Source organism: Rosa chinensis, chromosome 3 (assembly GCF_002994745.2).
Source record: "Rosa chinensis cultivar Old Blush chromosome 3, RchiOBHm-V2, whole genome shotgun sequence".
NCBI lineage: Eukaryota > Viridiplantae > Streptophyta > Magnoliopsida > Rosales > Rosaceae > Rosa > Rosa chinensis.
In genome coordinates, this window is record NC_037090.1 from 24,548,712 (window position 1) to 24,565,171 (window position 16,460).

General features: G+C 34.2%; 1 protein-coding gene, 1 long non-coding RNA gene and 1 pseudogene across 2 annotated transcripts; all 3 read left to right on the plus strand.

Annotated features, from left to right (window-relative positions):
• Window positions 1-4,313: 4,313 nt before the first annotated feature.
• LOC121052104 lies at window positions 4,314-5,621 on the plus strand. Its single transcript, XR_005807986.1, has 3 exons — window positions 4,314-4,592; window positions 5,245-5,370; window positions 5,459-5,621. It is a non-coding gene; the product is annotated as an uncharacterized LOC121052104 (long non-coding RNA).
• Window positions 5,622-6,706: 1,085 nt separating this feature from the next.
• LOC112194988 (tRNA ligase 1-like) lies at window positions 6,707-8,846 on the plus strand. Its single transcript, XM_024335262.2, has 6 exons — window positions 6,707-6,803; window positions 7,145-7,245; window positions 7,448-7,498; window positions 7,756-7,838; window positions 8,333-8,432; window positions 8,649-8,846. Exons 3-6 carry the CDS (start codon window positions 7,460-7,462, stop codon window positions 8,805-8,807), a joined length of 381 nt encoding a protein of 126 aa, XP_024191030.1. The 5' UTR covers window positions 6,707-6,803; window positions 7,145-7,245; window positions 7,448-7,459; the 3' UTR covers window positions 8,808-8,846.
• A 4,608-nt stretch (window positions 8,847-13,454) lies between these two features.
• LOC112194340 lies at window positions 13,455-14,349 on the plus strand (annotated as a pseudogene).
• Window positions 14,350-16,460: the final 2,111 nt, after the last annotated feature.

Here is a 16,460-nt window from a genome sequence, read left to right on the forward strand (position 1 = left end):
TAACTACAAAAATCATCGATGCCTATTCCAAATATTAAGGTAAAAAAAAAAAGTTGTCATCATTGTGCTACCTAACAACCTGAATGATCTAGTACCTAAAAAAAAAATTGTATATGAATAATACAAGCATTAGGGTTTTCTTGTTAAGTGCTCCCATTGTGTTGTTGCGTCATCTCTCCCATTGTGTTGTTGCGTCATCTCTCCCATTGTCTGACCGCCTGAATAGATATTGATCCATTGGATGCTGACCCATTTGGCCCATCTGGCTCAACTCCACTACCTGATGCATATTTTCGCTTGTTGCTTCTTTGTTTTCTTTTGCCTTGTGGGCTGCTTTTGACATCTTGGCCAATCTGGCTAGACTCGCCTATCTGGTTCATATTTTCGCTTGTTGCTTCTTTGCTTTCTTTGCCTTGTGGGATGCCTTTGTCATCTTCTCCAATTTTGCCTTTTTCCTGGCTATTTGCATCTGAATTTTGTTGTTGTTGTTGTTGGTGATTATCCTTTGGTTCTAACAAATCTTTTTTAGATTTGTTGCTGTGTTTGCCTCCATTGAAACAGCCGCAGCAGATAGTGTCTAAAAAACCCATCTGTTTATCGTGTACGTACTTTTCAAATATCAGCTAGTTCTTGAGTTATGAGTTTGCTTCATAGATGTCAGCAGGGGTCTGGTGTGTATAAAGGGGCTAATGCCTGTTTAAGGAGTAGATTTTTTTTTTCCCTCCTTGTTCTGAACAATCCTTGTCGAACAATTCTCTATTTTAGATCTCAAGTTTAGTCTTTTTGCCAGATGTGAACCAAGTTATCTTGATTCACAAGTTATAAGATGATTATTCTAGGTATATGCATAATTTTCTGGTGAGCAATTATATTTATGTTAAGGGTGTTTTTATACTGTTAAGTAATCGGATTGTTTTTTCCTTACCCAAAATTTATTGGACCGTCAGCAAGCTATATAGTTAGTGATTCCTAATCCTTGTTGAACTGTACAAGTTTGCTCAACTTGATTGTTGTTGAACTATACAGCTTTGCTCAACTTGATTGATTTCCACCACTTACTAAATCTAAACTGCTTTCTACCACTCACTCATGAATCTAAAATTGCCTAGTAGCACACAGGATCGATCAGATGATACAAGAACAGATGGATGATGAACAAATTCTCAATTAACAAATGGTAAACCTCACCCAAAGAGTGCAGCTCTAGGATGTAGCATGCGATTTGTGTGTAGTTGAACTGCTATCCATTTATTCAACGATTGTTCTTCTGCTTCTCGAGTTTGGATGTTTTGGCCGTTTGGGTGTAAAGGCTACAAGAGAATAATGGATATATGCAAAGGTAACAGAGACTAGCAAAGGTAAAGGAATGCTGAGTATAAATTAAAGAATGTTAAAGTACCATTATACCAAAGGTGAGAAGTAGCAAATATCAAAGGTAAATACTCAGCATTTCTAAGATAATTACCAACAATAAAGTTGTTGTCACCGTCTTGAGATTTGTAAAACAAGTCATTAGAATCTGCTATATGGGCATGCAAGAAACCAGCAGATAAATCGAAACTAGACTCACCCCAACATAAACACACTACTCGCCAAGTTAAGCAAGTGTGGAACACTAGAACTCACAATGCACTTTTTTTTTTTTTTTATCGAGATCATACGGTTCCTCAAAGGCTTCCTAGGCTCAGAGACTAATCCGTGCTGAGGGATCATGTCAGAACGCTTCCTCCTCCCTGGCCACCAAGAATATATTGAACTCACAGTGCACTTATACTAAGACTAATTATAGAGTCTAGTAATGAACAATTCACCTAACAATAAGAGCAGCACACCCAAAATATTGAGAATCGAGAATTCAATTAAAATATTTTACCATTTTGTAAACTTATACAGTCCTACCCCTTATTTAGTTAAAGAAATGATATATGTCGATAAAGGCTTTTATGGACATAATAAACATTTCGTGCATTACTGTATTAATAGTAAATTTGCTCTTGTGAATCGGTGTTTTCATTAAAAACAAATAAATGTATGTTGTCTAATTTATTACATCTACGGTTGTTTTTAGGTTGCAAGCTCTCTCAATCAATATATGTATATGTCAGGTAAACCATCTCTTATTGTTTCTATTAAACCTCTTAACTTTAAATTGTTATTAGGGTTTGTAATGTGTGTGTAGATGATGTAGAATAAATGGCAACAAGGGTCGAAGAGCAACTTGTTTATAAAAATGGAAAATTGGGTCTGCTGCAAATTTGGCGTTTGGTGTTAGAATGCTAATTATTATACCTTTCCGAGAAGGAACGGTGCTAGGAACAAAATTTGTCACTTTGCCAAGACGTATGGGCTTTTTTTGGCTTATTTTGGGGTTGTTTCGGGCTTCAAAACTGCAATTTCCCTTTCTTTTTTTTTTCCAGCATTTTAAGTTTTCTAGTTCGATTTGAATTTATTTTGTTTTAACCCGTGGGCTTTTAGGATTCATTGTTGGTTCCTAGGGTTTCTTTTCTCCTATATAAGTAACCTTAAATGGTTGCATAACTCATCTTTCAATCTTTTATCAATCAAAATTAAGAGTTTTATCTTATTTTCTGGTGGACTCCAGGCTTATTTGTTTTAAGATTTATTGCTTGTAAACCCAAGCTACACTACTTTTGACTGCGTCAATTTATAATTAATATATATATATATATATATATATATATATATGTAAATATTTGACATACACAGCAAATATAAACGCGGCAAAGTAGGTGGTTTTATTGTCTTATAAATAGTACGTACAACATGACAAGTTGATCAGAGGATCGAATTAATCATATCTTTGTGAGCCACTACTCAACCAATACAAATTTATTGATTAGCAAACAAGCTAGTGCATACTTCTTCCACTCTAATACTTTTGCAGCTGCAGGATCATCATCTAGTTCTCGGTTTCGGGTCCATGCCCTCCCCCTCCCTTTCCTCCCTTGCCTCCCTTTCTTCCCATGCCTCCTCCTTTTCCTCCATTGCCTCCTCTGTTGTATCCCCCTCTGCCATCTTCATTGGAAAATATATTTTAAAGATCAAAACGGAAAATAAAAGATGATGTACATAAATTATATATACCGTAATTCAATAACTCGCTCCAAAGGTGTAGCTACATACGGGTTCCGCTGGGCTACAGCCCACCCCTGAAAAAACTATAATTTTAGTTTAAAAAATTAAATATTAAAAAGTAGCCCACTTCAAATTTCTAAAGTTAGCCCATATGTTAATTTTTTTGGGTCATATCTATGTTATTTCTTTGCTTGAAGTATTTGATTGTGTTTTATTTTCTATTCTACTTTAAGAGACATATTCGCATAAAAATCTTGCTTTTTTTAGGTAAATAAGGTCAGAATAAGAGTTGGCTGAGAATTATGATACAAATTCAATAATTAAATATTTTTGGTTTTATTCAAGAGCACAAGATAAAGTTTGAGTAGATATGTTATTTTGTCTTAGACTTTTGTTACCGAATTTCTATCAAATGTTATAATGTTGATTTTTTTTGAATCAGTTAGCTATTTGATTATTTAATATGTAATTAATATATGATGTAGTTTAATTTAAGGAAAGAATAAAACATGTTACTAGTAAAACTTAGGAAAAAAAATAATTTAAAGCATTAGTAAAATTTTATTAATTTTTTTTTTAGCCCATCCTATTTTAAAATCCTAGCTCCGCCATTGACTCGCTCAATTTATGCATGCATGCCTCAATTAATTCACAAATTCATTATTACCGGAATAATGTGCAGGTAATTAAGAAAGTGGTCTAGATAGAAATTTACCAGTAGTTGGAGTAGTTGTCTTAGTTAGGTCACGATGAGCTGAGACCTCAGCAGTGATGAGGAGAACGTACAGCAAAGATAAAAAGAAGAATAGTCTTTGAGTACGCACTATGCCAATAACCTCATCAGACGACAGAGTTCAGACGACAGACATGCTGTTTTCTGTCGTCTGATATATTTTAACGACAGACAGTCCAAAAACTGTCGTCTGAATATAGCAACATACCATACAAAGTTGGTCTTGAGAATTAAGTTTGTTTTCAGACAACAGTTATCTGTCGTCTACTCAAAGGAGATAAATTAATTTTGGTTCGTGTCGTAAGATATTTTTTTTAGTTTGTGGTCAGACAACATTTATCTGTCGTCTCTTTAAAAGAGATAAATTGACTTTGAATTTTGTAGTAGCTGTTTTTTTTTTGGCACAACGTGAAGGGATTTTAAGACAAGCTTTTAATGATTCTCTCTCCTCAACAAATTTATCAAACTCAAAAACCCCGACAAATTTATCAAACCCAAAACTTCACACAACAACTCTCTCAAACTGAATCCAAATTTCTTGCCATGCAAATCAAAAGTCCTCACCCAGAATCAAAAATCCAGCTGAATCCAAATTTCTTGCCATTCCAAACTGAAAACCCAAAACAACCTAACCCCCCAATCCATACCCCATCTCTCTTCGAGAAAGACAGAAAACCTCATTCCGCATCTGAGACTTTGTTTCATATAGCGAAATTGTCCAAACCTCATCACTCATTTCATGGCTAGCTCTTTATCTATGCTGGTAAGCCCTTAGATCTAGTGTTCATCTATTTAGGGGTTTTGTTGGAATGGGGATTTAGGGCTTTTATATGAAATTTCCTTTGAAATTTGATTTGTTTTTGCTGGGTTATGTTCGAATTGGGGATGCGGGGTTATCAAAGCAGATTTAAGTGTTCGGCTCCGTTCTTCCCAATGGCACAGTCCTCCCATCGGCCTTTTATCAGCATCTTAAGTAATCCTATGTATACTTTAAACTTTAAAGGCTTCAATTTACATGTCATGTTTGCGTCTGTGTTTCTTCAATGTAGGGTTTCTTTGTTGGTTGTTTTTTGGATTTACAGTTCGTCAAATTTGATTGGTGTTGAATGAGTGGGTTTTGGTGATGAGTTAAATTTTGGGTTTCACGTAATCCGTTTTCTCAAGCTGATAGACACGATATATATATATATATATATATTTTTTTTTTTTCTCTTTGTTCTTGGTTGAGCTTTGTGTTTCTGTTGTTGATAGAGTGAAAGAGAGGGAGAGAATTCCATAGAATATGCATGTTCTGCATGTTCTCTGTGTGTGTGTTTTTCTGTTCTCTGATAATAGTAATAATCAAGAAACACGGAGAATGAAAGAATTTGTGGTTTTTTTGAAACAATTTTGATTTGGGGTTTTGGTGATGTCAGGGGTTTCTGGGTTATTGGCTTAACCTTGAGGTGGAGGTGTGTGAGAGCTGCTGAGGTGTGGCTTCAAACATCCAATTCCAGACTTATTGTTCATGCTTGGAGACATAGATTGCTTCTACGTTCAAGGTTCCTTAATTCTCCTCTCTCAATTTTGTCCATTGTAATTGTAAATTGTTCCTATTTAATGTTAAACTGTGATTGGTTTTGTATGCAGGTTTCATATGCTACTGTTGTAAGAAATTGGTCTGCAAGGTCTGAAGAGAAGGAGAAGGTTGAATCTGTAAATCAAGGTAAATGGAAGAGAATACATGCTAAGCAATTTTTGAAATCATGCTCAACTTTAAATTTTTAGAAATTTTTTGATAAGGTTTTTTTTTTCCTGAAATCTGTAGAGGATGAATTTTTTGAAGTTGCAAACTTTGAACATTTTAGTACAATTTTAAAGCCATAGCCCGAGAGTAGAGTAGAAAATTGATATGGGGTGGTCTGCTGGTGTGAGATTATATGCTGTTGAGGAACTCTTCTTATGCTTGAAAGATGGTATATGAAACAGGATTTTGGTTAGATTGCTCTATGGGTTTGATTTCTGCATGTCTGACGATCTCCCAAATCAATCTTTGCCTTTCAAGTATTTTAATTAAATTAAGTGTGGATTTTGTAGAGTTATCTGTATGGGATTTTGTATCTATTCAGAAAAGAATCATAAGCACTTGCTAATCTAATTCATAGAAGCTTGGAAGCTTATTGCATCTTTGTTTTGTTCAGTTTCCATTTCTTTGAAAATACATTGACTACAAATGGTTGAAACAAAAACTTTTGACTCACTGTTTGCTCTGCACTTTTACAAATCTATGAAATGAAATCTTAATTACAAAGAAAGAGAAGAGGGAAAAAAGAAAAAAGCACTACAAATTCACTTGGAAAAACAACAATGATAAAAGAGAGTGTTGTTATGAAAAATTGCATGTGATTCAGATTCCTAAATTGTTTGTGCTCAATAATAACCACATGCATGGTATTTGGGAGGAAACAGAAATTTGAATTTCAGTTTTGAACTTTTGAAGCATATGCATGTTTTGTTTAACGAAATCTGTCTTTGTTTTTGAACTCAGAATCTAAGTTAGTAATAAGAGATAAAGAAAAGCAATGGAGCTTTGGTTTTCAAATCAGAATCAAGAATGAAGCAAAACGATTATATTTGTGGTTTGTGCGTAGATGGATCAGGACAAAGAAGTTCTCAATAGGGAAGAAAGTACCAAACCCCTTAACTCTTGATCTTCACCATGCTGTGACCAGTATCTGCAGAGCTGTATCAGAAAGACATCCATTTCCTGATGGAGCTCATACAGGTGTTTTGTTTGTACAAAAAAGAGTGTCTTTTTCTTTCAGATCAAAACTGATCCTTCTCTTTTTATTTGTGAAATTTGTTTTTGGGTTTGTAGAATGCTGAAGACAATAGGTACAAAGAAGGTGTAGAACCAACTCTGGAGTTTGTGCTGACCAAGAAAGACATAACTAGAACTGGAGCACCAACTACTCTTTTGGTTTTCAATAATGAGGTTGGCTTTTCCAGGGAGAACATAGACTCCACTGAAATCATAATCCTCTTTTGTCATTGAAGGATTCAGCACTGTTAAGAATCTTAATGTTGACCTTTCATCTCAAAGTTATTCCCCCCCCCCCCCCCCCCTCCCCCCCAAAAAAAAAAAAAAAAAAAAAAACAGACACACAAAATGCATCTTAAGAATGGTGATGATTATTTTTGTTAATTAAGAGAATGCTTCTAGGTGCTAAATAGTGGCTTATTAAAATTATTTATTGATAGAGATTGTATTTTCTACAACTTTTCATATTATTTGATCTGGCTTAAATCTTATGTTAAAGAATGTACTGGTGACAGGATAGTTGAAGTCCCAAGCTCCCATATTGTGATCATTGAGGGCATCTATGCTTTGAGTGAAAAGTTGCGGCCTTTATTGGATCTGCGAGTATCTGTCACAGGTGATGTTCACTTTGACCTTGTTAAAAGGGTTTTATGGGACATACAGCGAGCTGACCAAGAACCTGAAGTAATAATTCATCAAATATCTGAGGAATGGGAATATCCTTACCTAGAAATGTGCCTTGCAATGATTCTATCTAATTCTTCTTTGATTGCTTGTCTTGCTAATATTAGTCACTCTTTTCTTCTTCTTCTATTCAGATTAGGACAAGGATGATTGAGATGGTATCTCAAGGCTCGGCTACCTTGGAGGTAAGGGATTTTCATGAGCTCTTTATTATTTTGTAAAAATTACATTACTTTGTGCATTGAGATACCACTGTTGACTTTTAACTAATTACTCTTTCCTAAGAGTTGCAGATCCTACAGTTGGTTCCTCGATTGTTGTATTGAATATTAATAAACTTTTGGTTCCCATAAAAGATTTGGAGTTATTTATAACCTAATTTTGATCTGTAATGACCAAAAGAATCTTCAGGGAGATTTATTGATTATGATCCTTTTTGCAGGTTTCACTTAAACACTCGGGGTCACTTTTTATGTACGCTGGTAATGAGGGTGGTGCTTATGCCAAAAACAGCTTTGGTAATATGTAGGTGACAACTGTTTCTTCCCCACACTGTCAACACTCCATTTTTTTCTCTCTTTATTTTTGTGCTGTTCAATTTGGTTAATGAATAAAAGATGAATGGCCATGCAAATGTGTGTACATTTGGGTTAGCCCATGTTCCTTATTGTGAAACAACTGCTGTTTCTAATCACTCGTATTGAAGAAGGGGGCATGATATGTTAAGTGCACCAGTAAAACAGTAGTGGAATTGTATCTGTTACACTGCTATTGTTATGAAACAGAATCTCTTAATCATATCTTGGATGATTATCTTTCTTGTGAAAAATTGGCAGGCTTACTTAAATTTATTTATCCGGCAAAGAGCAAGTTGTGGAACCATTTGGGGAAAACCTGATCAAAATAAACTTTGCAGAAATGGAAATTATGTTTTTGTTACCATTATGTCTCTATATTTCTTCAATAATCACTAGTTTATGTAGGTTAACAATAGCTGGCTGAGCATTGTACTTTTACAGATATACAGCTGTTGGTGTATTTGTTCTTGGACGTATGTTACGTGAAGCATGGGGATCTGAAGCAGCAAAAAAGCAAGCAGAGTTCAATGATTTCTTAGAGGTGTTATTCACATGACCTGATAGTAAAGAAAAATGAACATTACACGTAATATCTGTCAAAGTTTTCTTTTCTCCACCAGAAAGCAGTATTCAGTCATATCATATTTATAAATAAGAAATAACTTAGTGACCAATAATCATGCTCAATATATTCTTCCTGCTACCCTGTCCCTTCCCTGCCTTCCTAAATCTGGCTTCTTGTTGGTTACTCCTGCAGAGGAACCATATGTGCATATCAATGGAGCTCGTAACTGCAGTCCTAGGAGACCATGGACAGTGTCCAAATGAAGATTTTGGTACTGAGTGTTTTTCTTCTCTCCTTTTTCTTTCTTGTGATTTAAAAGACTTTATACGTTCTCTCTGCTACTATCCTTAAAAGAATGGGATACACAATTGGATACACAATTGCTACTATCCTTAAAAGAAGCAGTTATGTATTCTTCAATGATGGTTTGGACATGGGTTTATATGAGGAAGGATGATGGAGATTACACAGCAACAAACACATTACTTGTCTTGCCCCACTCTCAGAGAGGTAAGAAGACACTTGACCTTGAGCGTGGAGGGTTTTTTGCCTAACTAAATGAACGGCTTTTGCTGCTATTATCGATCATTTTAACCCTGTTCCAGTAGTCAATTTCAGGCTGGATTGATTTTACTTTGTTGAAAATTTGGAACAATTGATGTAGTTTGGTCACTTGGTGGCTTATTGAAGTGGTAGTACAATGTTGTTAGTGGTTTCCAGGTTTTTGATGAATATATGGTACAAAGTAATTTCTAGTTTCTATATGAATGGTATATTGTGGTTTATATTTCCAAGTTCTGATGAATGTATGGTACATCATTGTGGTTTCCAGGTTTCTGAATGTGTGTTGCTTCATTAAAAAAAGAACAATATATGGAAGCCAAATTCTGTGGTGGTAAACCAAATCACACAACATATAAAGCATAACAACTGAACATCGAACAACAGAATTCAAGCAGAATTCTGTTGTCTGAAACAACCAGAATCCATAGATAACTCACCGTAGATGTTGTTGGAATAAAGTTCACACAATAGATTTCCCAAATTAACTTGTAAATTCTACACATTTAGTCGACACTTTATTGTTGTCTCAAATTAGATCAGACAATAGACAATTGTTAAAGTCTGTTGCTAAAGTTATACTACAACAACATTTGACTGTCGTCTGATACCATATTTAACCACATATACTACCATTTTGTGCATATCTGAGCAACATTCAGACGACAGATATATTTTTGGTGACTGTCGTCTGAGTCACCTTCTGACGTCGGGCATTGACTGTCGTCTGAACACCAATCAGATATCAGCTTAATAGACGACAGATTTTCTTCATATCAGACGACAGTCAAAGTCTGTCGTCTGATGGGTTTGTTGGCATAGTGACGCCATTTCTCGGTTGATTGCGAGTATATATCTGTGAAGGAAATATGCAACACCTCTTTTATTTTGTAGTGAACTTAATGTAGCTTGGCGCTCCCTTTTTATAGACATAATCTGTAAGAGACAGTGGGAAGATCGAAGAGTGAGTGAGAAAAAAGATTGAGATCGAGGTCAAGTTGTGAGGGCCTACGTTTTTAATTTCTTTTGTCGTTCTGGAATAGAAAGTATATGCACGTGTAAATTATTTATCAATCATGCTTTTAATTCTTTTGTTTTGATGGTAAGGTCGATAGATAGGAGGATCGAGATTATAGCTTTGTACAATTCATTCACGCAAGAATTGGAGTCCACGTACAGAGGATTTCCCTGGGAGAGGACCGCAAAATAATTGACACTCCAGTCTCAAATTGGCTGAATTTCATAAGAACAGACTAGTGATTATCAAAGTCCTTTTCAATGATCGGACCAAAAAAAAAAAGTCCTTTTCAATGCCGACCATCCATTAAACTGTAACTGTACTACTTGATTGATATATATATATTTCTCAAGTAAATTAGAGAGTAGGTAAAAAGAGTTTGAAATATTGGTAGGCTTTTCAAACTACTTGACTGACCGTTTTGATGATTTATTGAAGAAAATTAACATAATTTTTAATTAAAAAATAGACAGTTTGGAATAAAATTTTAAACTATTATCAATAATTTATTTGCTTAATACAATTCAATAACTTAATTTTCTCCAATCTAATATACAGAGGTCCGTGATAAAATCAAAATCTTGGTACAATTAGAAGTAAGTCACTCATGAGATATCCTGTATTTAGCATATCATTTCACATGCATGCAAACTTATTATGAGTCTGAGTGTATATTCAAATAACATTATATCTCTTATCAAGTGACCTACATATCAGAAAGTTGGTAATTTCATATATTGGATTGGGTGTTCGTCGTTATCACCAATCATTTTGCCGAAGGCCCAGTATAGGAACCTAGTATTTCAGACTTATGATCTGATTAATTAGAGATAGATTCGCTATGATAAAATCTTAAATATGTTGAGAATATATACATCTCACATGGGAAAAATGGAACATTGCCTATGGGTTTATAAGAGTTTGGGCTATTCCATCCATTGCCAATTGGTTTTGGATGTGAACTCCAGATTACTTTATCAGGGTATCAGAGCGGGTTATCCACGTGTGCATGCCAAATGGCCACACGGGCTCCACGTCACTCAAAAGTTGTCCATGTGTATGGCTTGAAAATTCGCCACACGTGCAGGGGTGTGTTGAGAATATATACATCCCACATAGGAAAAATGAAACATTGCCTATGGGTTTATAAGAGTTTGGGCTATTCCATCCATTGCCAATTGGTTTTGGATGTGAACCCCAGATTACTTTATCAAAATAGTGACAAGTGTGACCTGTGACCCATTATTAACCATCACTGCACTAATATTGTCAGCCTTAACTAATCATTAGGTATTAGAATTTATCACAAAATGTCTCAATATAGTTGGAGATGATCTTTCTAAATGTATCCAGAAAATATCTAAATACGTCTAACAAACTTTTTACACCCAACAAAATTATAAAATATCTATCTACACCCATCAAGTTTCCTCTAAGATGAAGAATACCAACACTCGGATCCCTGGATGCCCAACACCCCAATCTAGTTGTTTTTTTAAATATCAAAATATATATAAGTTCTTGGACATACTTAATCCAGTGCACAAATATAAACACTCCATCTGTCTATCAGAGCGAGTAATAACTAAACCTTCAATAGCCAACACGAACAGAGTTCTTTCCAACTTCGAGAAACTAAATAGAGCTCCTATACACTAAATTATTAACACTCATTCATCACATGAAACATGTCTTTTGTGTTACTATCTAATATGGAAAAACTGCACTCTCCTGCTATGTTTTTGGAAAACCATAGAGCCCTTGCTCTCGAATTTCTCATCACCACAATTAGAGGTGTCAAACGGGTCGGGCCGGCCCATTTTAAGCGGGCCTAGTCGTGCTTCGTGCCGTGCTCGGGCCAGCCCATTTATTATCGTGCCGGACTCGTGTTGGCCCATTTACTTAAATATTAAGCCCGGCCCGGCCCATGGCCCGAGCCCATATCGTGCCTGGCCGTGCTCGTGCCGGGTCAATAACGGGCCGTGCTCGTGCCTACCCACTATAAAACACGATTTTAAAATCCTAATTTGAACAAATAAAAATTACTTTTATTTAACTATTTAGAAAATTTAAATAAATTAAGTTCTACAACGTTTTTCTTAATCTTAGGTTTTTAAGATTAGATTTCTAATAATTTTTTATATTCCACTATAAGAAAGAAAGAAAAAAAAACTCAAAATATATTGTTTTTAGTATATTATTGTGAGATTAATCTTTATTAATATAATGAAGATTTAATATCTATTATTCTTTCCTTCATTCTATAGTTGAATTATTATTAATGTCTTTATTAATAAACATATATTTAATATTTAGAAAAAATACTTATGTCAAAACAAGGATATAATGTTGAGAGTTTCTATTGGGACCTCCAAATCTGCTCCCTTGACCTCACTCTATTATGAATTATTAAATGACATATATAACTGCTATAAAATGACTATTAAGGATAATAATTATACTAAAAAATATTATATTTAGTTTATGTAGACTTTCCAATTCAATAATATTAGATTGTATTTCTTATTATTTTCCTTATCTATTTTCATTTTCCAATTTCACTACATACTCATTAAAGCGTTCATATATATTTAATAAGAATTAAAAATATGATTAAGATCATATGACATAAAAATGTATGATATATATGTTGAACGCATATTGGTGAGTTTATGATTTATGACCTAAATCTAAGTCAACCAATTATATTTGCAAAAAAAAAAAACTAGTAGTTTAGAAAACCAAAAATATTTAAATAATTAATCACGTGGTACAAAAAAATAGAGAAAAAAAAACATTAAAAACAAATGATTTTTTTTTTAGAATAAAAAAAAATGAATTCTTCATTTTTTTTTTTGCACAGCAAAAATAGAAAAAAAATTATTTAAAAAAAAACAGAATAGTTCATGGCATTTTCTTATTGATTAGACATTAATTTTTGAAACCCAAGTTTGATTAAGAAATGTATATTTAGTTAAGATTTATAGAGTGATTAAATCATTGAAATGACTAACTTTTTTATTTTAAAGATAACAATTTGTTTGCAAATTATATGATTGAGGTTATTTGAGGAAGTTTAGTGAGTAAATTTAGTATTTGAAAATTTGATAAGAGGTGTAAAAAGCATAGAGGTCAAGTGAGCAAATTTGGAGGTTCCAATAGAAAAACTTTATAATGTTTTGTTTCATTATTTTGACAATATAAAAGAAAGCATTGGTGGAATATTTGTCATGAGATTTTAAATAAAAATGTCTCATATTCAAATCTCATCATTGTAGTTTTTTAATATTTTTAAAAACAAAATGAAATTTTGTATTTGTAACGGGCCGGCCCACAATATGTCGTGCTCGGGCCGTGTCGGGCCGCTTTTAAGCGTGTCGTGCTCGTGCTTAGTGACTCGTTTACCACCTCTAGCCACAATGAAACTCGTCAGGTTATTGAGGTTGATCGAACAACGAAACCATGTTGATCGAGTTTAAGAACAACACCGTCGTGAATGGCACCATCACAGGTGTGGATATCAGCATGAATACACATTTGAAGATAGTGAAACTTACACTCGTGGAAGAATCCAGTCAGCACTCAGCAGTGGCGGAACTACATGAAGGACTGTTTGGGCTATAGCCCAACCCAAAATTACTGGGATATTTTATATAGTATAAGTGTGCATGTTTAACCGTTGGCAAACATTGGTTCAGTTGGCAAATTGTGGAGTTGTTTTCTTTCTTCCTAAGGTCTCACCTTGGTTCGAGTCCCCTCAACTTGCAGTTTTCCCATTTTGGCATTTTTTTCCCCTTTTGTTCCTGTTTTTTTGTTGTTGTCCTTTTCCCATTTTCTTCTCCCTCTCTCTTTTCTTTTGTTTTGTTTTCTTACAACATTTGCTATTCCTAGTTTCTTAAAACTTTCTTCTCTTAAAGGTAAATCTTGCCTGTTAATATTTTTTGCTCTTCCCCTTTTTGTCTCCTTTTTTTTTTCTTTAGTTCCAATAACGTGCTTCATTTGTATTTCTTCTAAAATTAAGTCCCAAAATTCTTAAAATCATCGTTGACCAAAAAAATATATATCTTGTAAGCTCTTTAAAGTAGCCCACCCCTATTTGTCATCCTGGTTCCGCCACTGATCCAGTGTCTCCGGATCATCTTAGTGTGAGAGGTAGCAATATATTCGATACCACGTCCTTCCTGACAACTTGAATCTTGACTCTGCTGGTTGAAGAGAAGCCCAAGGTCAAGCCCAAGAAGCCAACTGCAAGGAGGCCTGTGGGAAGGCCGGGGATGTGGACGTGGACACAGTCATGGCCGTGGTGGATGTTAAATATGCTACACTTTTTAATTTTTGTGAATGACAAATAAAATGAACATATATACCTTATTAGAAGCCTTCGAAATCCTGATGCTCACAACTTTCTCAATACCATGTGTATTTAATCTAGAGATGAAGCAATTATAATAGAAAGTGAAATTTGGGTTCAAGGTTTTTGCTCGAACAAAAATGACATTGTTACCTGAACGCAATGGACTGCTGGGTTCAAATACAAATACATTTTCAATTTTTATGGATTTTTTTTATTATCTCAATTTATCATGAATTTTAAAGTCATTTCCTACATGGAAACAATTGTCTTTTTATGCTAAATTAATTTGTTGGGTGTATTTTATTTACTGCAGACATCTAAAAAAAATAGGATTTAAAATAAGCCACCAACTTATAATCTATAGTTTTTTAGTATCACGTCAATATCATGAATTTCATTCTCTTCTGACAATATCTGTTTGCTTTTGAAAAGCAAAAAGCGAAGAAATTACCAATATGTTGGATATATGTCTAAGATGAGTAAGATCCATCGATTATCGATGCTCCGCATAACACAAAATTCCTAAATTAACTTTTAGCATCGCGTACTCTAAGTCAAATTAGTTGTTGATGATCTAATATCACATATCATGTGGCAAATAGGCTTAACACAAGAAGGTTCATCTTCCATGCATGACATAATCCACGTATAAGTTATAACAACGAACATGTCGGTGATAAAGTAGATCTTTCAATAAAATAAAATAAAGGAGGGAAGGATTTCAATGGGTTGAAATTTTAAGATCACAGCAGAACAAGCACTAGGACCTACACTCCTACAGCGCTTGGTGTGTTTGCATCAATTAATTGATTTTCAAGTAGAGGCCAAAAGCCATTTCATATGTATGTAGCCGCAGAGTTTGAATAGGCCGGGAGGCCATTCACACTGTCGACGGGCATCTCTGATCTCTCTAGCTAGCTAGTCGACGGGCATCTCTGATCTCTCTAGCTAGCTAGTCGACAAGTAATTAGACGGGTTTGATAGATCTTGATGGTTTCTGGCTTTTACATCAAATCTTCTCTGGCTTTTTCGACCAAAGGGAAACAAAGAAGAATATTTGGATCATCGGAGAAGATTACAGTACTGGATAGATAGCCAAGCAAAGCACACTAGCATACGTCCCTCACTGCGTCACTTAACACTTACGTATGGATCGCGGGGCCTGGATTTTGTTGTAGGGATTGGACTGCAGTCTGTATCTGACTCACTGCCGTTGGGTAGCTGGCATTGGTAATATACTTTTATTTAGTGAATTTGAAGTAATTTTTTTTTTCGTTCATACTACTCATTTTATATTTGGTTATATATGATAATTTAGAATTAAATTGGAGGTCCAGTTACGGAAGGAATTGGATCGATCAGTTCAACTTTGAGTATAAATTATTAATTGAACTGATAATTTTTTTTTAAATAATAGAAACCGCACCTTTTCAGTTTTATTCGGTTTCGATTAATTTCAATCATGCTGACTTTAACAAATTGACTATAAATTTTGACAATTATTTTTTATCCTAAATAACAATATCTATAATTAATTTGAACCAAATAACATGCATTGAATGACAAAAAATTCAAGAGAAATTTAAATCTATAAGAAAAAAAATAAATAAGTAGAGTAAACTACATCTACAATAGAGTTTGATTAACCTAAAATCATAGAATTTAAAAGTTCTAATAAGCAATAGAAAATTAAAGAAGCATAGGTGTTAAGATTATGGACAATTATATAGCGTTTGAGAGCCTACAATAGAAACTAAAGCTAATAATAATCAACCCTATCTAACAATTATATAACTTATGCTTTTGGTTCGTTTCGGTTAAGATTTTTTCCTATTTTTCTTAAGTACTATCCGAAAACGTATTGCAAGCATCAGTTTTGTTTTGTTTCGATTAAATTTTGTCAATTGACTCAAACCACGTTCGATTTGGTGTGGTTTGTCATTCCATTGAGTAAATTTAGAAGTCCCATTAAAAATGCTTACTATAAAGTGAAACATTTACACCAACATATAATAAAACCTTTACTTGCAGCACCACCTTTTAATATTAAGGTACATGTTTCACCAGGCTT